The sequence below is a fragment of the Lipomyces chichibuensis genome (genome assembly GCF_038497645.1).
Source record: "Lipomyces chichibuensis strain CBS 12929 unplaced genomic scaffold V1513scaffold_34, whole genome shotgun sequence".
Lineage (NCBI taxonomy): Eukaryota > Fungi > Ascomycota > Lipomycetes > Lipomycetales > Lipomycetaceae > Lipomyces > Lipomyces chichibuensis.
In genome coordinates, this window is record NW_027117486.1 from 73048 (window position 1) to 98826 (window position 25779).

Consider the following 25779-nt stretch of genomic DNA (forward strand, 5'->3'; position numbering starts at 1 on the left):
GAAGAACGAGATGCCCGAGATGCTTGCGTATATCGTGCTGTCCAGATGATGAATCGAGACGAGCAGCAAGCTGCATACGACGTGTTGCCTGCTTAATTGCTCAGCAGACTGTAATGTGTAAACCTGAATTACAAGCGGAACCAAAGCTGGCACTATGTAATTTGAAGTGCATAAGACTAATAATTCACTAAGTACAATAAATGTAGCGAGAACAATCCTACCGAGCCGCACGGTCGATAATACTTCTTTGTCTCGGGTTGGACTTTCCGGCATCCTTGCTGCACTCGTACCCACGCAATGATACAGAGCATTGCACCGCGAAATCTACGAGGATCTCGCCGGTATATTTTCACGTTATTGCCCAAAGACAGCGCGCCGTCAGCACAGACTTATTCCCTCTCGCGCAATCTCCCATATTCTCCGTCGCTGGTCTACAGTGTCATATCAGATGTGGATTCATATTGCAAATTTGTTCCCTACTGCGTTAACTCCACTGTGATTCACAGAGACTCAAGGACGAATCAGCCGACAAAGGCTACATTACGAGTCGGGTGGAAAGCGTTTGAGGAAAGTTTCGAAAGTCAGCTAAAGTGCGAAGAACCATACAGTGTTGTAGTATGTGATCTATAATGGCGAGTTGAGTGGTAGAGACAGTAACTGATTACAAGCTTATAGGCACAATCTTACAAGCATTCTCTATTCAAGTTGTTGTATACTCGGTGGAGAATTATTCCGCATGCGGACCAGAGCTGGACCCGCGTGGTGATGGATCTAAAGTTTGCGTTTGCCAACCCATTATATAACACTGTCTCAGCTACTTTTGCGCCTACAGTTACGAAGACTATGATTGAGGCGTTTGAACAGCGAATAGCCGAAATGCATAAATATGGTCCGAATGAGGAGAAAGCCGAAATGGAAACTAGTAGTTGACGTCTTAGATTCCGACATGCGATTATTGAGTGCATTTTACAAGGGGGTTGCATTGCAAAGAAAGTTCAACCATCTTAGATCGTAATGTATACATATTTGTAGAAATAGAATTTCTATTCAGCGTATCGTACACAATAATCTACCAGTATCTTCACATCTCGTCGATTTTCGTCATTAGGACTTCATCCATTTGGCGAAGTGTATAATCCACAATGTAGCTCTCTTCCAATAACTCGTTAGCTCTAGTATAGTGGCGCTCGCTGTATGGAACAAGAGCGTCCAATGTTCTCTTGATGTCTTCAACTTCGAGAAACTTCTCCGGAGGAAACGACAGTAGAAGCACGTTCAAGACTCGTTGTGCAACAGTGGCTGTCCGTGCATTTGTATTCCAATCCCGGATTCGTCGAAGTAACAGTTGCAGCTGTGCAGGTGCTAATGATGACAACACTGCATCGACTTCCTTAAGACCCATAATGGAGCCTCTCTCAGCGTCCTCGGCAATAACTATGCGGAAGAGATTTAGTAGCCGCGACGGATGATCCAACGACAGCGCTAGAAGAATCGCGTTTTTCCATTCCTTCCGAAACATGTAATTGGACAACTCCTGCTCCTTCTCCACCAATTCCGCATCAGCCTCCGCTTGCCGCACGAGCTCTTCTTCAGTGACATCTTCCCAAAACGTGATGACAGAGTCTCCACCGCCAGAGACAACAACCTTGTCGTCAGATCGCTGAGCCAACGACCAGACCTTGTCCTCGTGATTATCAAGTGTCGCATTACATTCACCAGACTTGACATCCCACACCTTAACCAGTCCATCACCACCGGCACTAACAATCTGAGCCCCACTGCTAATGAACAAAGCTTTCAATACAGAATTCGTGTGGCCCTCAAATGTCTTCACGCAGGTGTAATCCCTGATATTCCAGACCTTGACAGTCTTATCTCCGCTTCCAGTCACAACAAACTTATCGTATGCCGAGAACTTGACACTCCACACGCCTCGCTTGTGGCCACGAAGAATACCGACTGTCTCGCCATCCTCTACCGACCATATCTTCACTGTACGATCCTGTGACGCCGTAGCGAAGAACTCATCGTTTGGAGCAATATCTACTGAATTAATATCTTTCTCATGGGCCTTCCTGGTAAATACCGGCTTTGCAACTTCCACAGGTTCATCGGCAGACAACGGCACCGCCCATTTCTTCACCGTAAAATCCTGAGAACCTGTGATTAGAAACTTAGGATAGTCTGTCTGTTTGACCAGTCTCGCAATCGCAACACCACCAATAGAGCCTAGGTGTCCCTTAAACGTTGCATAGAGTTGAAATCCATTGTGTTCTTTTCCATCAGTATCTTCCATACCAGATGCTGTCCACCGCCATATTCTGGCGGCATTATCTTTTCCGGCACTGGCTAGCCATAGACCGTCGATAGAAACGTCGATGCAAATCACAATATCGGTGTGACCCGCGAGCACAACAGATGACTGGGTCTCAGTAGATATCACTCTTATCTCTGGAGAATTTGTTGCTAATGCGAGATATTTCTGAATGCCTTGTCCGTCGACGGGACCAGCGTACGCTAGATCGATGATTTCGCCGTTGTTACCAGCCAGCCGCCTCACAATTGGTAAGTCCGTAGAAGTTAGGGTATGCTCGACAAGAGTCTGATCGGACAGCACCGCAATAAGGTCATTCCAAGAAGGATAGTAGCTATAACAGTTAGTAAACAGTTTGTATTTCATCTCCGCGGCAATTACCACTTACATAATATCGGAAACGCCGACCTCCTCAGAAGTTTGAACTGTTGCTTGTTCAGGTGTGATCCCTTCCCCTGATTCTAGAGACCACAGCTTTACGACTCCTTTCTCGCCTCCAGTGTATATGAGCTGGTCAGATATCTTGCTAGTCAATATACCAGACGATAAAAATCCTGCAGTCTCCAGAGCCTGCCTGTGTATTAGAGATACGGATCGTGAGCATTCGTTTATCAACTTACCTCGAAAACTAAGATTGTTTTCACTAAACCGTAATTTTTCATACTCCACACGTTGACAACTTTATCTCTACCACCGCTTATCAATAACGATCCGTCACTGCTGAAATCGAGTCCTCGGACAACGCTGACATGTCCGTCTTCCAATACCGCGACGCATTTCCGCTTTACCAAATCCCAGATTCTGATTTTTGTGTCGTCTGATCCGGACGCAACTTGCCACCTCGCACCGCCTTTCTGGCCAAATATTCTTATAGCGCTGATGACACCGGTATGGCCTCTGAACGTATGAGTGTTGAATGCACCAGCCAAATCCCAAACTTTCACGACCCCGTCCGCGGCCCCGGTAGCAACGAGCGTTGAGGTGCTGTCGATGTGCATCACAATAACAGGTCCATCGTGTGCTTTAAATGATCGCAATAATTTGCATTCTGGAAGCTGGAATATCCGCATTTGTAATGACCGCGAGCAAATAACGACATATTTCCCATCCGGAGAAAGAGCTAGCGTAGTGACTTGTTCCCCATCCTAAAATATATATCAGTCCAAAGGACCTCTCAAATATGACAGCGGATCGACTAAACACATACGCCTTTAACCTTGTGTTTCCGTTGGCCGGTACTGAGGTCAGTTATAATGACATCTTCGCCGTAAGCGGTTGCCAGCAAAGTCTGATCTTCGGAAACCGAAGCAGATCCGCCAGTAAAAAACGGCTCGATAGCACTATGCGCGAAAGCTGTTTTCAACGTCACTGATGATGCAACTGGAACCATGTTTTAATTGTTTGCAGACGGTCAAGCCTTAGAGCCAGAACTAGTCCACAATAATTAATCTGCTGCTATCGAAGAGTTAGTAGTTCGTCCAAAAAATTTCGTCGGTTGGGACTTTTGGAGACGGTTACCGCTAGTGACGACTGAGTTTAAATGTTCTCAACGCTGCGCCGCGCGTAAATCTACAAATGCCATCAGCAAAGAGCGAACACCGGCCGGTATAAGGCAATCTTGGAATTCCATTGACGTATTTACATAGAGAGGATCTCTGAAATACGGTGGTGTATGCTTACACCGCGAATACATCGGCTCGCCCTCGGGCGTGAATACGCGCATCCGAGTACACCACCGAGCATCGACTCTGCTGATCAGAATGAATTGGCGATTCAAGGACGGAAGCGTCATCGTCGAGCTAAGCAAGCGCAGCGGGACGTGTTTGTCAAGGCTAGAGAGCGATTACTAGTAGACGTGGTAGTTGCTGAGCAGGAAGATCTAGTGGAGTTGATGGCGTGGTTGATATCGTGCGGGAGCTTAGTAACATGCGCGGTACTATTGTGGCCTCTGCAAAGCATGAAGGGCATAATGGGTACTTACAAGATGGCTGACGATATGACATATGTTGACTTTGCGAAACAATTTTGGAGAAACTCTCCAACTGTGATGCAGTTGTTTGCTGGATTGCCGGGAAATTTATTGTATAGATCAGTTGATTTAGCAGGAGATGGCGTCAGACTTTTGGTTCTGAAAGCTCTACAAGTATTTCGATCTGAAGGAGCAGGTGATGGTCGCCTCATATTTGGCGTCGACTTAGCGTATGTACACAATTAGTGCTTCTCGGATACAGCTAACATAAGACTGACTAAAAAAGCTTAAGAGGAGTGACATGGCTCTGCTCCTATCCCATTCTCGAGTACCACAATCTTCAGCGCCTTCGAATTGCGCCTGCAAATCGCATACTGCCGAGCGGCAACGCATTTCGCAGAATGCGCTCGCATTCATTCCTACGAGAGAATTCCCATCAACTCATTAGCACTGCGTCATTTATGGCCTTGGGCAGTATGCTCGCAGACTCTTTGTACAATATTTTAGACTCGATTTGTTTCTCTAACGGCGCCAATGGCCAGATTGTTAAGGGCCTTACGCAGGATTTAACCAGAAGTTTACTTTCACCGATACTTAGCATTGTAATAACGCCTATAGACATTATGCTCTACAGGACATTGGCTCGGCGAGCATTGCCTGATCATCGAAACATATATCAGATTGGGGAGATAGGGAATTGGCGTCTGATTGCTGAAGCACTGGCTGTTGAGACATTCACAGGTTGGTCAATGGCGGGCCTCTCCTTTTGGATGTTTGTGACATCCTGCAGATGGATATATCACAAGCCATCCAGCCTAAGAAAATGAAATCCAGTTGATTGTTTGAACGATATTGTATAATATTATGTTTAGTAAAAGGATTATGATATAGAATGTACGTCAGAGTAAGCGATATGTGTATATCTAATTAACGCAACGACCAATTCTATCACGCGAAACGAAACATGAGTGAGACATAAACAATATACATAAATATACAAATGGCAAATAAAAGCACAGTACACATGATCTAAATTTACGATGATAAATGACACCAACCATCCCGAGCAACATAGCACAAAACCAAACTATCAATAACCGATTAAACACGTGAAGTGTCATTTTACTTATTGGACGACGATGGAAGAAGAAATTGAGAAATAAAAAATTCTAAATCAAACCGGAAGCTTTCGATACTAATCGCATACGTCGGAACTAAGGCTTTTTCTCACTGATCTTTCGTCTTGTCCAGATGATGTTGCTGGGTTCGCTAGGGAGAGTGACCATAGACTATAACAGAATTAGCATGTCGAATAAAACTTATATATAATATTACTAACCGTATAATCCGGCTTAGGTACACCACGACCCTCAGGAAGGCTCCACGTAAACTCACGGATAAACAGGGATAAAATCGTACCAAGCTGAACGTACGCAAATTGTTCGCCAATGCATCGATGTCGGCCAGCGCCGAATGGAAGATAAGGTGACTTTGCTCCCTTAGATATGGTGATTCCCTCTGCACTGTCGTCCAAGTTAATCTCATTCTTGGTTTCAGCCCATCGAGATGGCCGGAAAGTCTTCGGGTCTTTGAAATAGTTGCTGTCCATCATAGGAACACCTGGAGAGGCCAGAACATAGTATCCCTTGGGGACAACGTAGTGGGTGCCTTCAATAGCAAGATCACTTCGAACTTTACGCATGAGGGAGTGAAGAGGTGGATGCATACGCAGAGTCTCCCGGATGGTGTAATTCAACAAAGGCATGTTTTGCAAATTCTCGTACGAAAGTTCAGGGAGACCTTCACCGCATACTTCAATCTGTTCCCGATAGAGAGCTTCCTGAAACTCAGGGTCGGCGCCAAGATGGAGGAGAGCCCATGTGCTGGTAGCTGAGGAAGTGTGCTGCCCGCCCATCAGAATACCAATCTGCATATTCGCAATCTCACGATCAGTCATGCGAACACCATCCTTGTAAATAGCATCCTTCAAATAAGCATTGATGACGTCAAAGTCTGAGAAGTCGCCACGTTGACGGCGGTCACGAATGACAGCCATGTATGTGTCAGAAACCTTTTTCTGTGCCGCATTGCGACGGAATGTGGCTGGTATAGGAATATGAGGGAATACGAAATGAATAGGAGTGAATCCTCTGTCGAGGTCGTGGTAAAGGTCAGCAAAAGACTCGTCGAACTTGGCGCGAATTGCTTTTCCTTGGAGAGTACGAGATGCCGTGAAGATAGTGAGCTCAGGCATGGCAGTCATAAGATGAGCGCTGGCAGAGGCGCGGTTGGGGTCTTGATCAAAGAATTCAGGAGACTTGAGCCAGTACTTGCGGACCTCCTCGACAATAATTGGCACATAAGAACGGAAAGCCGGCACTGTGAATGATGTCTTCGCGAATTTCTTCTGCTCCATCAATCGATGGTTGGGGCAATCGTAGATGACACCGTTGCCAAACACAGGGGTCGTGAGATGTGTGTACGCGTCCTCAGCAGACACGTCGCTAAGCTTCGCGTTGAGGACGAAGTCGTTGCCCTTGGGACCGAGCGCGACAGTGACCTTCCGACCAAGAAGGACGAAAGTGTAGACGTCGCCGAACTTCTTGCGATTGTCGTCAAAGAACTTGTAGGGATCCATACCGTACGGGATGGCGGAACCGAAGAAGGGAATCCAGTGGAATACAACCGGCGGTCGGTTTGGGTCCCGGAAGAGAATCTGGGAGAGGGCGTTAACAACAATGACCAAGACGACGAATGCCGCCCCGGCGAGAACGAGGTGCCCCAATGGAATTTTGACGAGGCCCGCGAGCGAATCACAAGATAGCATGCCCATATTGACGACAGAGAAAAAAAGGGGACGCGAACAACAGAGACAACTGGAGGTGTTGTGTGGAGCAGTTGCAAGGGGAGTAGTTAAATAATTTCGCGGGTATTCTCAACCGCACTAGCCAAAGTTGTCACTCATGGCCCCGGCACCATTTTTATCGTATGACTTGCGGCTTTACAGTAAATGGCCCCCGCACTGGCCCGGCTTGCTCAGCCCATTTAATTCGAGTCGGCCATATTTCTTTGAGTAGTCTCTGCATTTTTTCTGCCAATAATCAGTTCTGTTACGCAATTGCTGCCAGTTTTAACTGATATCCGGCACGAGACACGGATCCGAAGTGAGCCGAGGAACACATTCCTATTGCCAGATACGAGCCCCTCGCTGCGGCTGGGTGGCGGTTATATTACAACGCCATCTTCATTCGCAGAAATTCGCGTCCTCGGCTAAGTTTTTTTTTTTTTTTTTTCGTGACTTAGACTAATGGCGTTGGACGCTTACAAAGTAGAAATATGGCTTAAAAAATGTGGTTGGCATTTTTTTCGTTTTCGTCGCTGAGACTCAAATGTTCTGGGGGCACGACTTTAAATTCGTGTGCTTCGTGTTCGCTCGTATTAGTCCCGAAATACGAGCGGATGATCGCGTGCCACTCGGATCTCCACCGTCACCTTTTATGGCGTGTAGGGCTAACTTATTATTGTTATCTCATCTACAATTTTACTTCTCCTGGGTCTCCCTTCCAGCTATCCATCTAAGGGCCTTGTAGAATACATAAATGCCTGTGTCCCAAATTTCTTCTAACTTACTGAACAATAAATATTTTATAACAGTCATACAAATACACCGCACAAGATCTATTTACATTTGGCAATGACCACGTCGTAAACGTAGTTAGTTCAGTCTGACAACGACATGGCCACGGTTAGGAAGATTAGCATCCTTTCCATATGTCATGTCAGCTTCGAATTTGGCATATTCGATTGAACGACTTTCCGGTGAGACACTCAATTTGTCGAGAGCTTTGCTGGCATACGTAGGTAAGAATGGTTGCAAAACAATGGAGACAATTCTGCACATCTCCGCCATTACAAAAATGGTCGGACTAATGTTGCTGGACTCAGTGTTCCACGGTGTTGCATAGTCAACATATTGATTTGCCTAGCCAATGTTACTTACTACCGTCGAGTCAAATACACTATAAAGTCAAATTCTTATTACCTTTTTCAGCACATCCCAGATCTCGCTCAGAGCACCCGTGGGATTAAAATTATTCATGTGCTTCGCAACATTGTCCACAAGACTATTGGCTTCTGTTATCATTTCTGACTGAAAGGCCAAAAATTTGTCCGACCGTGTACCGGGTATTGGATAACCTTTCGAATGATGTGACAGTGCCAGTCTAATTGAAAATGATTTCGAGCACGTCCTGCTCACCAAGTTGCTATATTTGAACACCAAATCAGCCTGCCTCCGTTCTAAAACTCTTTCCGTATCAAAATCACCATCGCCTTCTAGGATATTGTGTCGTAAAAGGTAGTAACGAACACTATCGACACCGGCAATGGCCATGACTGCATGCGGATCCACGATGTTTCCACTCGACTTGGACATCTTCGCGCCATTCATGAGCCAGTGTGAGTGTACCACGATATGTTTCGGTAGAGGAAGCTCTGCCGCTAATAAAAACGCGGGCCAATAAATGCAATGAAATCTCGTAATATCTTTTCCAACAACATGTATATCCGCCGGCCAAATTGTCTTCTCAAATTCACTTCCAGTTAGCTTACCATATCCAGCAGAAGTCAAATAGTTGGTGAGAGCATCAACCCAGACATAAATCGTCTGACTTTCATCCTCAGGCACAGGAATACCCCACGTAAACCGACTCGATGGCCGCGAAATACTTAGATCCGACAACCCATTTTCTACTGAATCGATTATGGTCTTAAACTGAGAGTAGGGGTACACGAACTTATCCTCTAGCCGGCTGTTGTAGAGTTCGAGTAACGGTTCCCTCATCCTAGACAACGCAAAATAGTAATTCTCCTCCGAAGCCCATTCAACTTCTTTTCCCGTCTCATTCGAGTAGAATTTGGTAACTCCGCTGGATTGGTCGAAATCTCTCTTTAGTTGACTCTCTGGGTAAAACGTCTCGTCGCTGACGGAATACCAGCCTTCGTGCTTACCCTTGTAAATATATCCTTTCTCTACTAAGGTATTCCACAATTTGTGAACTGCCTCACGGTGGTCCTCGTCAGTCGTCCGGATAAATCTGTCGTTGGATATATGTGCCTCAGCCGCAAGATTCTAGGCGCCATTTATCAGTCCCTTGGTCACCGCGGGCATGTATAACTCTCGTACCTTAAATAATTGTGATGTCTCATCGCAGAATTGCTTGACAGGTTTCTCGATTTTATTCGCAGCCTGCTGGACCTACACAATGTATATTTGTTAGACAGTGCCTGCTCTCGTGATCTGGACAGTCACAAACCTTCATGCCATGCTCGTCCGTACCGGTTAGCAAAAATGTATCTCGTCCCATAAACTGCTGCCATCGTCTAAAAGTATCGGCCAAGACCATAGAATATAGATGTCCTATATGAGGAGCTATCAAAGGGATCGAATGAGCGTCTGATCCACAACTGACATATACATTGCCACTCACCAGCATTGACATAAAATATTGGAGTAGTAACATAAAACGGCTTTTCATCCATTTCGGCAGTTCTATTCTCTGTCTTCGTGTCGTTGGTCGTATTAGACTTGTATCGCCTCGACTCGCATACTTGCAATCGTTTTTGTCGCAGAAGTAACGCAGCAGCTACCTCACTAGTTTGAACCGGTCGAATTATTCTTCTGCTGCAATGCGACCAGACGAGCATACTGGATATTGCTGGTCCAAGGAGCACGTATAACTCACGTTGTCCCGGAACAATTGTTGTGTGCACAGAATTTAAGGAAGGCGCGTTAAATTTTCGTGATAGTTCCACGAACATGACATCATCACCGATATGATCCGAGCCAATCTACGACTTCTATGAGGCAAGAAGTATGTATCTTCTCGAGAATAACCTACGTTTACTCCTGGCTATTCCAGAAATGGCTGGTTTACTGAATAGTGATGGTTGAATAGTTTAAAGCGTTGATAACCACGCTTTTTGAACTACCGTCCGCAAGGTGCGAGGTATAATTCTCATTTCTATCTACTATTATTATAATAAAGCTCATTTTGCACAACAATCTTTATAGCAACTTTAGTGCCCTATGACATCGGTACGATTAATTGATCATTATTCATTACCAGAGGTTTCTATTCGTGCCTGACCTAATTTACAATCACTGGAAATTGACAGTGTAGCCCCCATAGTAGAGAGGGCTAGGGTATTTTGTGTACAAATCTGCCAAATCTAGTTATCCACGTTGAATGTTGCGCTGAGACTAATTTGGGTCATTTGTAAAAGGACGATTCGGGGTTTAACATGTCCGGCGTCAGCGTTCGCACTGTGACAGAACCGCGCGACCTTTCCGATCAAGATATAGATCTGGAAGGAATACCATCTCATCATGGCTTCCCAGCTACTACGGTCCCGTTGCTATGGAGTGGCTAGATCAAAGCAGTTACTCACCCAGGCTCGCTCACATCGATCTTTCGCCTCGCTCACGGGTATCGAGAACCAATACGCATCGGGTACGAAACTACATGGGTACACCGTTAAGCGGACGAAGCAAATTCCGGAGCTGGAGTTGCTGGCTGTGCATTTGCAGCATGACAAGACAGGCGCAGAGCATTTGCATGTCGCGAGAGATGACAACAATAACGTGTTTTCGATTGCATTTAAGACCAATCCGCCAGACGCTACGGGAGTGCCTCACATTTTGGAGGTATGCATTCGGAGTAATCTCGAATCTACGACATTAACTAATTAAATGGGTATAGCATACGACATTGTGTGGATCGGAAAAATATCCTGTTCGCGATCCGTTTTTCAAGATGCTAAATAGATCATTGTCTAATTTTATGAACGCGATGACGGGTATGCAAGCTATTGCGTTGTATACAGCGGATAGACTAATCATTGTGTAGCGAGTGATTACACATTCTACCCATTTGCTACAACAAACCAAGTCGATTTTGCAAATCTGCGTGATGTGTATTTGGACGCAACTCTGCATCCTTTGTTACGCCAGCTTGACTTCACTCAGGAAGGATGGCGACTGGAACACGCTGATCCCAAAGGTATGCTGCATTCTGGATTGTTTGTGTAGCGGAGTTGTTAATGGCAGTTTAGATCCCAATTCACCGCTTACTTTCAAGGGTGTAGTTTACAATGAAATGAAAGGACAGATGGTAAGTGCTTGGCTACTGCACTTACGTGCATATAAGCTGACCCCTAAAACTAGTCTGATTCCTCGTACCTCTTCTATATTCGATTCCAGGAATCAATCTACCCTAGCCTCAACAACAGTGGTGGTGATCCCACAAAGATCACTAACTTGACGTATAGTCAATTACGAGCATTCCACGCCAAGAATTATCACCCTTCTAATTCGAAAGTATTCACATACGGCAACTTCCCCCTAGAAGAGCATCTTCAACACATCGACACCACGTTCTCAAAGTTCGACCCAACGACCAAGGAGTTAGATGTCAAGTATCCTATTGACCTGAATGAAACAAAAAGAGTTTTCATGGAGGGTCCTATTGATCCTCTGGCGGATCCGGCTCGGCAATACAAGACATCATTGACATGGTTTATGGGTCCGGCAGATGATGTGTACGAAGGACTCTGTCTTCGGGTTGTTACATCCCTATTAACAGATGGTCATGCTTCGCCTTTATACCAAGCTCTTATCGAGTCTGATCTAGGAACGGAGTACTCTCCTAACACAGGTCTTGACACTAGTTCGCCGGTAAATATATTTTCTGTCGGACTCCAGGGCGTGACGAAAGAGAATCTGTTGGTTGTAGAGGAAACAATTCGCGCCGTGATCCAGAAGACGTATGACGAGGGCCTTGATCTAAACCGGGTCGAGGCGATCCTGCACCAGACTGAGCTCTCACGGAAGCACAAGGTTGCCAACTTTGGAATGAATTTGCTTTATAGCGTGACACCTGGCTGGTTCAACAAGGTGGATCCTCTCGAGCTGCTGGAGTGGAATGCCGTGATTACGCGATTCCGAGATGATTTAAAGAAGCCGAGGTTTCTGGAGTCGTTCCTGGAGAAGTATTTGCTTGGTGGCAAGGCTGCCTTCGCGTTCTCCATGGTCCCATCAGAGACTTATGGCGAGGCGTTAAGTGCGGAGGAAGAGCAAAGATTGAATACTATGGTTGCGAATTTGACGGAGAAAGACAAGAAAGAGACGTATGACCTCGGCCTAAGTCTTCTTGCAAAGCAGGAGGAAAAGGAGGATCTCTCATGTCTTCCTACACTACACGTGAGAGATATTCCACTAGAGTTTTCTAGAGATGATTTGCAACATACCACAACGTCGGCGAGAGTTCCAGTTCAATGGCGCGTTACACCAACGAATGGATTAACGTATTTCCGAGCATTGGCTTCACTACAAGACCTGCCACAAGATCTTCATCCTTATCTTCCATTATTCGCAGAGTCGTTGACAAACCTTGGCACGAAGACGCGATCGATGGCGTCTTTGGAGGACGAGATCAAGCTCAAGACTGGGGGCATCAGCGCCAGTGTTCAGGTCAGCACAATACCTACTGACATGGACACGTGGAATTTGGGGTTGATTATGACTGGACACAGTTTGGACCAGGACGTGTCTGATCTGTTAAGACTCATGACGATTTTACTCTTGGAAACGAACTTCGACAATTATGAGAAGTTGCGGACCTTGATCCGCGGCATGGCTAGCGGCGCGGCTGACGCGATTGCCGGAAGCGGGCATTCGTACGCTAGGGGTGTTGCAGCTTCTGCAACCACAGCCGCTTCCAGACTAAGTGAGTGTCTAGGTGGAATTGAGCAAGTCAAGTTTATTGCGCAGTTAGATGCATATGATGACGCGTCTTTACCACTGATATCAGCGAAGTTAAAGGAAATTGCTGTCTATGCCATTTCGAGCGGTGCACTGAAGATCGCGATTACCTGCGGCGAGGACGTTGTCGCGGCCAACGATCAGGCTGTCGCAGAGTTTGTCAATGGTTTACCAATTGCGACTACTCCACGTTCGCTTGAACCAGGCACTGCTTCAAGTTTAACCGCATTTCTCCCGGGCGCACTACCGCAGAAGACGTTCTACGCAATGCCGTTCCAGGTCAACTACGCTGGCGTTTGTCTTCGTGGTGTGCCATATACGCATCCTGATGGCGCAGCGCTTCAGATTTTGGCGAACTTGCTAACACACAAGCACTTGCACGGTGAAATTCGCGAGAAGGGTGGCGCGTATGGCGGCGGCGCGACATATAGCGGCACTGGCGGTGTTTTCAGCTATTACTCCTATCGCGACCCGAACCCATTGAACACCTTGATGACCGTATCTCGTGCCGGCGAATGGGCTGTGCAGAACGCGTGGTCGGAACGAGACTTGGAGGAGGCGAAGTTGAGTGTGTTCCAAGGCATCGACGCGCCACAGAGTGTGGCTTCAGAAGGCATGATATACTTCTTCCATGGAATTGATGATGATATGCGGCAAACCAGACGATCACGGTTGCTAAACATAGGTATCGCTGATATCAAAGATGCTGCGGAACGATACCTGGTTGGCAAGGACAGCGAGACGAGTGTTGCATTGTTGGGCACAACGCAAGAGTGGATTAGCAACGACAATAAGTGGCGTGTTGCGGATGCCGGCGCTTTAAGCTCTTGGGCAGTTGCTGCGGCCGTGAATGCGGAACTCGGTGCGGGAGAAGATTCTGAGGTGTCGCTCGGATTTGAGGAGGTTGCGGAAGATAGCGAAGAGGAGTCGTTGGGTAATTAAGATGCCGGAGTTGTATAATATTGTACTCCGTTCTTCATAGTTCCTGGGTTGAGTGATATAACTATATTTGTAAATATTTGGTTCGTGTGCGTTCATATAGAGCATCGCATTAATTTGTTTAGAATTCATGGATTTTATTCAAGGGTCTAATTATTTCACATGCAAAAAAAAGGTAATCTACTCGCTGAAGATCTGTCTTGGTGTGGCAAATAGTCACAATGACGTCGCGCAGCTAAATCCGAGATAATCGCGAATGTCGCGTCGCACCGTGATCGCCCGCGGGACGCGTGAGCCTAAATAGGCATTCTGATTAGGGTCACCATAGTGGGACCCAGCACCGTGGCTCCTCTCCTCGCCTAAGAGCTCACTGCATTCTCTCTCATCTCGACATCAATCAATTTGCCTGCTATTGGTGTCAAGAAAATGCCAGGACGAAATTACGTACCATTAAATCCAGTCTCTTCGTTATCGTCCTCACCACAGTCAGGGAGTACCACACGCTCATGGTCAGTCGGAAGGCGTAGAAGTGCACGGATAGCAGCTGCACCGCCTTCGGCCTATGTTTCGCAGGTTTACAAAGATGAGAGTGGGAACGTGGTTGAGGTTGGGGATAGCGAGGGAAGTTTTGATGAAATGACTGATTCTGGTAAGCTCCTTATTAAAGTGTCAGCGAGAAGGACAAGTGGCTAACTGACTTAGGTTATGACTCTAAGGGGCCGAATGGAAAGCGGAAAGGTATGATTGCGCTGGCTTTTAAAGGAAATAACAATGAAGATTAATTATGTTAATTAGCTACGGACACAAATAAGGCAGCCTCGTCGAATGTCGATAAAGGCAAGCAAAAGGCGATTGAAGTTCCAGACAGTGAGGAATTATCTGAGCTATCCGACGCTGATTTTCAGGGCGAGGATTTTGAAGGTGAATTGAGAACATTATAGACATTTTGATATAAACTTCTAACCTCCGGTTAAGGTGGGTTTGTGAAGAGCGATTCTGATGAGTCGGCAGTCTTGGGTAAGGCGTCGACAAAACGCCGAAGAGTCACCTACGCGACTGTCAGGACGCAATCGAGGAGCCGGGCAACAAATTCAAAAGCAAAGGCGAACCGGAAGCAGCACAGCAATAAGTTGGACTCTGATAGTGAGGTTGTGGCGGAGTCGTCGTCTTCTACTTCGAGGCGAAAATCGAGCTCGTCATTGACCAAAAATTCTCGACTGCCCATCGATCTAGATGATGACGAGGACTTTGAAGATGAGGAGGACGAAAGTGAATTATCTGAGCTCGAAGATAGTAGTGAGGAAGAGGGGGAAGTAATTGCTGCGCCGCCCACGAGAAGACAGCAACGACGGCGTGGTCGCACTGCATTGTCACATAACGAGAGCACGAGACAAGCGCTTTATGAGAATCATCCTCACTTGAAGTCTGTATTCCAAACACTTCAGGAGACGCCTAAGCGGGAAGTCAAGCAGGCCCCTCAGCCTGAGGAACTTACGATTAAGTTGCTGCCTTTCCAGAGGGAAGGTCTACATTGGTTGGTTGCACAGGAACAGTCGCAGTATAAGGGCGGAGTTTTGGCCGACGAGATGGGTATGGGGAAAACTATTCAGACTATTGCTCTACTACTCTCTGAACCCCGTGGGAAGCCGAATTTGGTCGTGGTTCCTACTGTCGCGATCATGCAGTGGAAGAGTGAAATAGCGAGCAACACTGCTGGCAAGCTTACGACAAACATATACCATGGCGCAACTCGAGTTGAAGATCCTAAGAAGTTAAAGTCTTTTGATGTCATTATTACGTCCTATTCAGTTTTAGAATCTGTATATCGCAAGGAACACGCCGGTTTCCGACGCAGTGACGGCGTATACAAAGCAAGGAGTGCTCTCCATGCGATCAAGTACCATCGCGTGATCCTCGATGAAGCGCATAATATTAAGGACCGACAATGTAACACTGCCAAGGCAGCGTTTGCATTGAACACTGAGCGACGACTATGTTTATCTGGCACGCCGCTGCAGAATCGAATCGGAGAGTTGTACTCGCTGATTAGGTTTCTGAGAATCGAGCCGTACTGCAATTATTTTTGCAAGAAGTGTGACTGTTCATGTGAGTGCTATGTGTGGAAGTCCTTAAAATGATGCTAACGATCATAAGCGTTGGATTGGATGTTTAGTGATAAACGGACATGCGATATGTGTGGTCACAAACCAATGCAGCACGCCAATTGGTTCAACGCCGAGCTGTTAAAGCCTATCCAAGTAAGTTTATTATGTGAATTTGATAGTCTGCTGCTGACAGACTTAGTCGGCACACAGCCAGGCAGAACGCGATCAAGCGATGGTGAAGCTCCATAGTATCCTGAAGCACATTCTTCTCCGCCGAACCAAGGTCGAGCGTGCAGACGATTTAGGTCTTCCTCCGCGTATTGTCGACATTCGAAGGGACCGGTTTAATGAGGAGGAGGAAGACTTATACCAGAGCATCTTTTCAGACAGCAAGCGACGATTCAACTCGTACGTCGCTCAGGGAGTTGTGTTGAATAATTATGCGAATATTTTCACGTTAATTACTCGGATGCGGCAGATGGCTGATCATCCAGATCTCGTATTGCGCCGACATGGGTCCACTGAAGCAGATACTACATTGGTGTGTAAGCTGTGCGATGACGAAGCGCAGGAAGCCATACGGGCGAAATGTCACCATGTGTTTTGCCGTCTGTGTATTAAGGAATATGTAGAGGGATTTGACGTGGAAGATGCGAACGAGACGCTGGAGTGTCCTGTGTGTCATGTTGCCTTGGTGATTGATCTTACGGCGCCGGCATTGGAAGTTGATGAGGAGACGTTGAAGAAAGGGAGTATTGTTAACCGTATCAATATGGCGAACTGGCGCAGCTCGACCAAAATAGAAGCGTTGGTAGAGGAACTTTACAAACTGCGAAGCGACAGACAGACGATTAAGTCGATTGTGTTTTCGCAGTTCACGAGCATGCTGGATTTGGTAGAATGGCGATTGAGACGGGCTGGATTCCAGACTGTGAAGCTGCAGGGAAACATGACGCCAGCGCAACGGGATAATTCAATAAAGTACTTTATGAATACGCCGTCTGTCGAGGTGTTTCTTGTGTCGCTGAAGGCGGGTGGAGTGGCACTTAATTTGTGCGAAGCGTCGCAGGTATTCTTACTCGATCCATGGTGGAATCCTAGGTATGTTTTCCTTTCTATGTGTGTATTCTAAGACCGAACGCAGGCTAATAACTAAAGCGTGGAATGGCAATCTGGAGACAGAGTGCATCGAATTGGGCAGCATAGACCGGTTAGAATCACGCGGTTGATTATTGAGGATAGTATTGAGTCGCGTATTATCGAGCTACAGGAAAAGAAAGCGAATATGATTAAAGCAACGATCGAGCAGGATGACGGCGCGATGAACAAATTAACACCTGCTGATCTTGAGTTTTTGTTTTTAAATTAGTGTGATGCGATCGAAGTATGAAGTAGCGTGGGCATAGGATTAGTCAGTAATATTGAATGTGCATCACATTTGTAGTCGATCCAGACACCTGGAAGTCGTGGAAAGATCTGTTGCGTGAGGCTCGCGCATTCAGTCTAATCCAAATCATAGTCGCGAGTAAACAGACCGAGAAATGGCTGAACCTCAAAGGAAATCCTGGGTTCGCGCGCTTCCTCGAGCATAAATATACTCTTCGGTAGATGGATAGATGAGATGCGTGTCTGTCTTGCGCCAGATGTGAGTAGTGACTTCCAATCGTGGAATTTGGACTGGAAGCGTATCTGATATTGGCGCGAATAAATAAGATCGAGATCTCGATATGAATATTACAATTAGGTAAACAGATTACGATAATCTATAATTTTGAGAATTATTAACACGCGCGTCCTATTAGCAATAAACTAAAAAAAAAAGCAGACTAAAAATAGATCGCTAGTATCGGTTTCTCGAGAACGACGAACGCTACTACTCGCATGCTGCATTCCACATTCCATTTTGATGTGATTGATCGACAGTATGATGATTGCTGAAGTTTGGACGAAACCGATTTGTAGGTGACTCGGTAAAAATGATGAGCGATGATTTTTGCCGAGGCTGTGCACGGAGTTTACTGAACCGAAATCACTGCCACATACCCGATCAGTAGCACCGCCACACCTTTGGTCGAGGCCACGACCGCGTAGAAAATTCGCCTCGTTTTTCTTCACCATCACCCTCCTTGTTCGTTTATCACTATCACTATCACTATCACTATCACCACCACCAACACTACTTAATACTTCACACAGCTCTTGCGCTCGCCCGCCGTCTCCGTCTGCAGTTCGCTTAAGCACCGCGAAACCTTACGTCGATGACCGAAGTCGAGACCAATGCTGTGTGTCCCCCGTCCTTGATTCCCCGCGGTGTCCAAGCCGATCACGCCTGTCCGTCGCCTTACGCCGTCGTTCCTCTGCCTATGACTGTCGATACAAACACTCGTGTCAAGGCACCTGCCGTCGGCGGCTTTTTGCACGGCCAGGCGTTGATATCCAGAGCTCTCCGTAACAGAGTCAACCGGGTTGACAACGACTCTTGCTCCCCTGGTGGCGAAGATCCCTTTTTCGTGGCCGACATAGGTGAGGTCTACCGCCAGCATGTTCGCTGGAAGGTCAATCTACCGCGCGTCGAGCCCTTTTATGGTATGCCCGGTTGTTTATTTCGCATGTTAAAACTGAGCTGACAAACAGATTAGCCGTCAAATGCAATCCAGACTTGACCGTGCTCAAACTTCTGGCGCGTCTTGGAACTGGCTTTGACTGTGCGTCCAAGAAAGAGATGGACCTCATCATGTCTCTTGGCGTCCCTCCTTCACGCATCATCTACGCTCACCCTTGCAAGGCTTCCTCCTTTATCCGCTATGCGTCTCAGCGCGATGTCCGCAAGATGACCTTTGACAACGCCGAAGAGCTCTATAAGATCAAGCGTTACTTCCCCGAGGCGGAGCTCTTCTTGCGTATCGTCACCGACGATTCTGAATCTCTTTGCCAGTTCAGCATGAAATATGGCGCGTCGCTCAACCATACTGCCGATCTCCTCCAACTTGCCAAAGACCTGGAACTGAATGTCGTAGGCATCAGTTTCCATGTTGGCTCCGGTGCTGTTGGTGCCAAGCCTTTTGTTCATGCCGTCCGCAGTGCTCGAATGGTTTTTGACCAGGCTGAGGCCGTCGGTATGAACATCACTACGCTCGATATAGGTGGTGGTTTCGGAGTGGACAATTTCGAGTCCATTGCGGAGGTTCTCGGCCCCGCGATTGATGAGAGCTTTCCGCCTAGTGTCCGCGTCGTTGCCGAGCCTGGCCGTTACTATGTTGCGTCCGCGTTCACACTCGCGTGTCACGTCATTGCCCGTCGTGAACTTCCTCATCACGCAAGCTACATGCTCTACCTCAACGATGGTGTGTATGGCAACATGAACTGCATCCTGTTCGATCACCAGCAACCCACCGTACGCGCCTTGACTCACGGCAATCGCTACATGTATGGTTTACCTGACAACTGCGACGGTCCCGTCACTGCTTCAGTGTGGGGTCCTACCTGCGATGGCATTGACTGCATCACTCGCGAGTGTCAGCTTCCATACGCGCTCGACGTCGGCGACTGGGTCTACTTTGACAATTTTGGCGCGTACACAATGAGTGCTGCGACCGGATTCAATGGTTTTAACGATAACTGTGAAGTCCTTTATGTTTGCTCCGAGAACGCTGCCAACAAGTTGTTGTCGGAGTAAAGCATGTTTATATCGGATCCTATATCTTTAAACAGGGCTTCGCCATCGATTCACATATTTGCGATGAAAAACTTCGAAAACAATTGGATAGAGTAGAGATTGATATTTATCTCCGAGAGTGGTCGAAACTAGTTAAATCGATATTACCTCTTTCTTTTAATATTAGCTAGAGTGAACAGTTTTGGACCTCGGGGATGCTTTTAATGTGTGTTATGGCAAAAGATCTATTGGGTGGACGTTATGAACCCATTATATAAATATGTGATAATTGTTCTAATATGGCAATAAAAAATGAAATTGCAAATGGCTATGATTAAGTGAATGCTCGGGTACATTTTGACGAAAAGTTGGGTTGCGCGTACTTGGATTTAATTTTTTGTCAGTTTGTAGTTGGTATCTAAAAAGTGGGGTTTTCTGTTTAGGTTCAGAAGTGAGATTCATTTTATTCATTTTTTAATATCTTACGCGTAAAATAGACAGCCATTTCTGTCTTGTGTTTAATATGTCATACTCTAGTGACGGTGACACAGACACAGTTACTAAATGCTTAATCAGCTACAGCACGAATCTAATAGAGATCAATGGCATTGAAACCTCATTTGCCGATTCAGCAATTATTTGTCACACGTGCCGCAAAGTAAACATGGAACATATTGCATTACGAACTCAAAATGGTATGTTACAATATATGAACAGATAAAAACCCAATTTCCATAACTTTTATTCGTAACACCACTATTAAATACTTGTGTTTTAACGTTGAATTATATGCCTTATTATGTCCCTTTTTTGATACACGTGTCGTTTATTTCTTCTTGGAAACCTCAGTGACAGTGAGCCCTGTATTGCATCGTATTAGCCACAATTCCAGATAGCAATGACCCGCACCACGAACACCCATTCCAAATCTCAGACACCAAATGAAGATAACAAAACATACCAGGGGGCAACGACTGCGTAAGCTTCTGCGCCTTCTCAGCGTCGTTGAGGACGAGGGTGTACAAGTATCGCGAACTGCGGAGCTTGAACTTGATCAACTTGCTGCCATTCTTCTTGATACGGGCCGTCTTGGCGTCTTTTCTTCTGTATTTCAGTCCTGTGTTAGTTACTCGTTGCCTTGTGTGCTTCATAATCGAAATGAAGATTGACAGAAAGTAGGCAAATATGGGACGAACCTGGCGAGCTCAAGGAAGAGCTTAATGTCCTTAACTTCTTTCTATATCTCCATTAGCAAAACATACACACAGCAGAACAAACAGAGTTGTCGTCTCTTGAATCAAAAAAATACATACCGGCATTGTGAATATACAGCGATACAAACGGATCTAACGCAGTCGTGGTGGTAAATCAATATCAGCCTTTCCCCGACGGCCAGTGGTCTCCTCCCAAGCAGTAACTGTCATGATTCGGAATTCTAACGATTAGCAATAAGCAGTCACACAGAATAAGGAATCGTACCCTAATTCGTATTCAAACCGTAGGGTTTACTTGTAAATAAGGTTTCGGTTACAGAACTGTCCTGAGCCGCACTGTTTCAGCCGGGTACCATCAAAATTGCTGCCTTCACCGCATGTAACCGCAGGATTCACCTTTGTTTATGGCTTTGCAATAACAGTCTGGCAATTTAGCCTATACTTCATGGGCTAGATGGCGAGACCGACAGTTGTTATCAATGACATCTCACTATAATATATTAAACAGCAAAGCAAATATCTTCCAAATGCGCCAGTTGAATGAAATCGCGGATCTTAAACGAAACAACACTGTGAACATATCCCAACGCTTTAACAAACTAATTCAATCATAAAAATTCTGCTTCTTTAATGTCTAATTTATACAAAACACAAGGTATGCGGTGACCACAGTTGAATGGGCCCTGCGACCTTACCACTACCAAATAGTTAGTAGACCTTTAGGAATGACTGGACTTAAAACAATCCCTCGATCTCGCCGTCCTCGGAAACCTCGACATCCATGAACCCGCTGTGCGTCGGGAGACCCGGGATGGTCATGATCTCAGCCGCAAGAGCGTACAAGTATCCAGCGCCGACGGACGCTCGCACATCGCGGATCGGCACTGTGAAGCCGGTAGGAACTCCTTTAAGTGCGGGGTCATGCGACAAAGAGTATTGCGTCTTTGCAACACAGATGGGTAAATTGCCGAATCCCTGGCGTGTGTATGTCTCGACTTTCTCGCGCGCGAGGTCACTCAGCTCAACACTGTCCGCGCCATACATCTCCCGCGCGATAATGTTGAGCTTCTCCTCCACCGTTTTGTCGACGTCGTACAACAGCTTAAAATCTTTGCCCTCGGTCTTGTTTGCGGCACTGATCACGCCTTCGGCAAGCTTTACAGCTCCCTTGCCGCCTTCGGCCCAGTGATTAGAGAGAATTGCATCGTCCGCGCCAGCCTTCAGCGCTTCCTCGCGGATGACGGCAATCTCGGGCTCGGTGTCGGTCTCGAACTGGTTGATAGCGACAACGACGGGCAATCCATACTGCTTCGCGTTCGCAATGTGTTTCGCGAGATTAGCGCAACCCTTGCGCAGAAGCTCGACGTCTTCCTTGCGGTACACTTCCGGGAGGGCGACGCCGGGTGTGACATCAGGACCGCCGCCATGCAGCTTCAATGCGCGGACTGTAGCGACGATGACCACTACGTCGGGAACGAGGCCACTTGAACGGCACTTGATGTTGAAAAATCGCTCGCCACCCATGGTGAAGTCAAAGCCGGCCTCGGTGACCACGTATCCTGATTTTTCTGCCTCGTCCTCGCCCGGTTCAGTGCCAGCAAGCTTGAGTGCCATCTTGTCGGCCAAGACGGAGTTCGCGCCGATAGAGATGTTGGCAAACGGACCAGCGTGCACGAACACTGGCGTCCCTTCGAGGGTTTGCATAAGGTTAGGCTTAATTGCGTCTTTCATGAGCGCGGTTAGCGCGCCTCCGCAGCCGATGTCATCGCATGTGATGGGTTCGCCGGACTTGGATGACGCGACGACCATGCGTCCCAGACGTTCGCGCATGTCCGAAAGCGAATTCGAGAGTGCGAGAACGGCCATACACTCACTCGCGACAGTGATGTCGAATCCAGTCACACGGCTATGACCTTTCTCGGCTGCACCCTGACCGATCGTAATCGTGCGCAGGTGACGGTCATTGCAGTCGACAACACGGCGCCAGGTAATTGTATCGGGGTCAATGTCGAGACGGGCGAACTTGCTGATCTCCTGCGGTGTGAGCTCGTTAGGGTTGGTCTTGTCAATTCCAAGCTTCTTCAGACGACGGAGCATGACGGGCGAGAAAGTACGGACTCCCCGCTTGGCCGGCACCAGACGCTTGTACAACGGACCGTCTTTCTGGGCGCTTTCGTGAAACATGCGAGTGTCGATGGCCGCAGCGAGAAGATTAGTCGCAGCGCTAATGGCGTGGATATCACCGGTCAAATGCATGTTAAACTCGTCCATAGGGATTACCTGGGAGTACCCTCCACCGGCGGCACCACCCTTGATACCGAAGGTAGGACCCATACTTGGCTGACGCACGTTGGCGAACGCGATCTTCCCTAAGTGCGCACCTAGCGCCTGGACAAGACCAACTGTGGTGGTGGACTTGCCTTCTCCAAGAGGAGTCGGGGTGATACCTGTCACGAGGACGTACTTTCCGTTCTTGCGATGGGCAAGGCGGTCCAGTAGCGAGAGCTGGACCTTTGCCTTGTGGGGGCCGTACAGCTCTAGCTCAGAATCAGTGATACCAATCTCGTGCGCCATGTCACGGATATGTTTTGGCTTCTGAGCACGCGAGATCTCGAAATCGCTGGGGACCTTCTCGAGGATGTTGAGCGGGAGGGGGGTGATGTGTCGCTTCGCTTGGGCAATGTAGTAGCGCTTCGCAGCATCGACGACGTTCTGGAGAAGCATTGCGACAGTCATAGGGCCGACACCGCCTGGAACAGGGGTGATCTTGGAAGCGACGGCGGACGCAGACTCGAAGTCGACGTCGCCGACGAGGCGCTGCCCGGACTTTTTGGTCGCGTCCGGGATGTAGTTTGTGCCGACGTCAATGACCACAACCCCCGGCTTGAGCCACTCACCCTTGACAAACTGGGCTTTCCCTATGGCTGAGACAACAACATCGGCTTCCTTGAGATACTCTTGAAGAGCCTTGGTTCGGGAGTGGCAGACCGTGACAGTAGCGTCGGCATTGCGGAGGAGGTAGGAAACTGGCGAGCCCACAATATCGCTACGCCCTAGTACGACGACGTTTTTGCCGCTAAGCTCAACGCCAGCACGTTCAAGAAGGACCATAACACCCTTAGGCGTGCAGGGAACAAAGAGAGGAGACCCGCCACGCTTGGCAAGCTCGCCAACATTGAGGGGCCCGAAGCCATCGACATCCTTCTCCGGAGCGACCGCGTTTGTGATCTTGATTTCAGAGATATGGTTTGGTACAGGAAGCTGGACTAGAATACCATGGACGGAGGGGTCATCGTTGAGAGCACTGATCTCCGAAAGAAGCTATAACTGACAGTTAGCCTGGCCAAGTAGTTGCAAGTATATTCCTCGTACATCGATCTCGGTAATGCTGTCAGAGAAGTTCTTCAGCGTGCAAATAATATTGGCCTAAGATAGTCAGCAAAGCAATAACTTCAAGTTCTTAAATTGATAGTACACACCTCCTGAGCGGCCTTCAACTTCATGCGAACATAGGTGCTAGAGTCGGGTCTGTTGCCGACCTGAATGATGGTGAGCGATGGCTTGAAAAGCGCGTTGACCGTCTGAGCCTCGCTGATCTCGACGTTCAGGGACTGCCTAATTGATCTAGAAAACAAACAATTAGCCACTGTGTGATAGGTATTTAATCCAAGAATGTAGCCCGAACGTATGCGCCATTGCGAGACACTGGTGGTGGCAGGCAATGGGTACGATAGGAGCCCCAGTCAACACGGTACGTACTTTGCAACAGCAGTGCCGTCAATTACTTCGGCGACCATTGTAGAAGGAGACTCTGCGGGTGCGACGGCAGATGAGGCAGAGTTGAAGAGAACTGCGGAGGATGAGTAGCAACGCAGTGCTTGTTTGTGATGATGGTGGTGGTGGTGGTGGCCGAAGGAGACAATATCGTTGCCGGAGCGCGAGTGGAGAACGGACGACCGTGCGAAAAATTTTGGCTGCGAATTATTGTTCTTGAATGAGTCGCGCTTGTCCGCATAAGACGCACAGCCACGAGCGGCCTCGAGTGGCTTGCGCTCCAACATAACCCGTGGCGCTGCTGCTATGCCGGGCACATCCCACACTAATATGAGACTGCTCGCATTTGGCGACAGCAGAGGTTTGCGAATTCGCATTCTGGGTCGTCGTATAAAGTCTTTGTCTTGATGTAAATATTAAAAATCACGAGGATCCACCGTAACGGTAAATAAAATAACTGACTGAGTGGCCCACAATAATATTCTCACGTTGTATTTCACTGATTGATCTAAGAGTTGGCAAACAACTACCGTATCGAAAAAATACTATGCAGGAAATATACTGTTGCAAATTCCAGCTTCTATTTCTATCTGAACTGCACTATGGTTGTCGAATCACAGTGCTGAACTATGCGACGAAATTGGCACACGAAAGCTCGGCCATTAATCATCAGAAAGATCCGGTCCCTCCGGTATTTGCAAAATGCACTGGCACCTATACCCGATTAAACGTCGGTCGAACAAAATAATCTCCCTCGTTGCTGAATCCAGACGATCTGGTGGCCACAAGCTGGTTGTCGATCTGCTCCAAATGCAACTGTGTATGGCAACTTTGAAAATGTTTTTGGCTTGCCGTCAATTTAAAACAGTGGCTTGAACGCCGTGGCAATGCTGACATTCGCAAGTGTCTGGTGCCGTCACGTGATAATACGGATGACACTCTCGACATCGCTCCTGTAGCAAAATTTTAACTACAGGCCCTCCAGAGA

General features: G+C 47.3%; 10 protein-coding genes across 10 annotated transcripts; 5 read left to right on the top strand and 5 right to left on the bottom strand.

Moving 5' to 3' along the window:
• The first annotated feature begins 21 nt into the window (after nucleotides 1-21).
• Nucleotides 22-1006, top strand: V1513DRAFT_192571 (dehydrase and lipid transport-domain-containing protein). The gene is made up of 2 exons (XM_066894316.1): nucleotides 22-615; nucleotides 676-1006. The coding sequence occupies exons 1-2, from the start codon at nucleotides 298-300 to the stop codon at nucleotides 928-930; spliced, it is 573 nt and encodes a 190-aa protein (XP_066751875.1). The 5' UTR covers nucleotides 22-297; the 3' UTR covers nucleotides 931-1006.
• V1513DRAFT_466026 (WD40-repeat-containing domain protein) lies at nucleotides 1001-3831 on the bottom strand. Its single transcript, XM_066900063.1, has 4 exons — nucleotides 3522-3831; nucleotides 2935-3459; nucleotides 2703-2884; nucleotides 1001-2648 (listed from the first exon to the last, which is right to left on the bottom strand). The coding sequence occupies exons 1-4, from the start codon at nucleotides 3702-3704 to the stop codon at nucleotides 1082-1084; spliced, it is 2457 nt and encodes an 818-aa protein (XP_066751876.1). The 5' UTR covers nucleotides 3705-3831; the 3' UTR covers nucleotides 1001-1081.
• Nucleotides 3832-3863: 32 nt separating this feature from the next.
• V1513DRAFT_193040 (uncharacterized protein) lies at nucleotides 3864-5347 on the top strand. The gene is made up of 2 exons (XM_066894317.1): nucleotides 3864-4513; nucleotides 4570-5347. Exons 1-2 carry the CDS (start codon nucleotides 3987-3989, stop codon nucleotides 5108-5110), a joined length of 1068 nt encoding a protein of 355 aa, XP_066751877.1. The 5' UTR covers nucleotides 3864-3986; the 3' UTR covers nucleotides 5111-5347.
• Nucleotides 5138-7274, bottom strand: V1513DRAFT_450251 (cytochrome P450). The gene is made up of 2 exons (XM_066898795.1): nucleotides 5623-7274; nucleotides 5138-5572 (listed from the first exon to the last, which is right to left on the bottom strand). The coding sequence occupies exons 1-2, from the start codon at nucleotides 7114-7116 to the stop codon at nucleotides 5498-5500; spliced, it is 1569 nt and encodes a 522-aa protein (XP_066751878.1). The 5' UTR covers nucleotides 7117-7274; the 3' UTR covers nucleotides 5138-5497.
• Nucleotides 7275-7998: 724 nt separating this feature from the next.
• V1513DRAFT_460052 (tRNA synthetases class I (M)-domain-containing protein) lies at nucleotides 7999-9989 on the bottom strand (the record flags this gene model as incomplete). The annotated part of the gene is made up of 5 exons (XM_066899806.1): nucleotides 7999-8265; nucleotides 8326-9414; nucleotides 9469-9540; nucleotides 9599-9714; nucleotides 9773-9989. The coding sequence occupies 5 exons, from the start codon at nucleotides 9987-9989 to the stop codon at nucleotides 7999-8001; spliced, it is 1761 nt and encodes a 586-aa protein (XP_066751879.1).
• Nucleotides 9990-10581: 592 nt separating this feature from the next.
• V1513DRAFT_403843 (peptidase M16C associated-domain-containing protein) lies at nucleotides 10582-14191 on the top strand. Its single transcript, XM_066895567.1, has 5 exons — nucleotides 10582-10989; nucleotides 11045-11141; nucleotides 11192-11344; nucleotides 11397-11455; nucleotides 11509-14191. The coding sequence occupies exons 1-5, from the start codon at nucleotides 10672-10674 to the stop codon at nucleotides 14044-14046; spliced, it is 3165 nt and encodes a 1054-aa protein (XP_066751880.1). The 5' UTR covers nucleotides 10582-10671; the 3' UTR covers nucleotides 14047-14191.
• Nucleotides 14192-14409: 218 nt separating this feature from the next.
• On the top strand, nucleotides 14410-17924 carry V1513DRAFT_450260 (SNF2 family N-terminal domain-containing protein). The gene is made up of 7 exons (XM_066898796.1): nucleotides 14410-14692; nucleotides 14746-14781; nucleotides 14839-14964; nucleotides 15019-16149; nucleotides 16198-16301; nucleotides 16348-17249; nucleotides 17307-17924. Exons 1-7 carry the CDS (start codon nucleotides 14470-14472, stop codon nucleotides 17515-17517), a joined length of 2733 nt encoding a protein of 910 aa, XP_066751881.1. The 5' UTR covers nucleotides 14410-14469; the 3' UTR covers nucleotides 17518-17924.
• A 482-nt stretch (nucleotides 17925-18406) lies between these two features.
• V1513DRAFT_426935 (pyridoxal-dependent decarboxylase) lies at nucleotides 18407-19824 on the top strand (the record flags this gene model as incomplete). Its single annotated transcript, XM_066896192.1, has 2 exons — nucleotides 18407-18734; nucleotides 18788-19824. 2 exons carry the CDS (start codon nucleotides 18407-18409, stop codon nucleotides 19822-19824), a joined length of 1365 nt encoding a protein of 454 aa, XP_066751882.1.
• Nucleotides 19825-20254: 430 nt separating this feature from the next.
• Nucleotides 20255-21227, bottom strand: V1513DRAFT_450263 (60S ribosomal protein eL38). Its single transcript, XM_066898797.1, has 5 exons — nucleotides 21117-21227; nucleotides 21000-21040; nucleotides 20765-20907; nucleotides 20419-20664; nucleotides 20255-20363 (listed from the first exon to the last, which is right to left on the bottom strand). Exons 1-4 carry the CDS (start codon nucleotides 21120-21122, stop codon nucleotides 20630-20632), a joined length of 225 nt encoding a protein of 74 aa, XP_066751883.1. The 5' UTR covers nucleotides 21123-21227; the 3' UTR covers nucleotides 20255-20363; nucleotides 20419-20629.
• A 259-nt stretch (nucleotides 21228-21486) lies between these two features.
• Nucleotides 21487-25621, bottom strand: V1513DRAFT_466034 (formate--tetrahydrofolate ligase-domain-containing protein). The gene is made up of 4 exons (XM_066900064.1): nucleotides 24777-25621; nucleotides 24497-24641; nucleotides 24390-24443; nucleotides 21487-24338 (listed from the first exon to the last, which is right to left on the bottom strand). The coding sequence occupies exons 1-4, from the start codon at nucleotides 25166-25168 to the stop codon at nucleotides 21753-21755; spliced, it is 3177 nt and encodes a 1058-aa protein (XP_066751884.1). The 5' UTR covers nucleotides 25169-25621; the 3' UTR covers nucleotides 21487-21752.
• Between the last annotated feature and the right edge of the window lie 158 nt (nucleotides 25622-25779).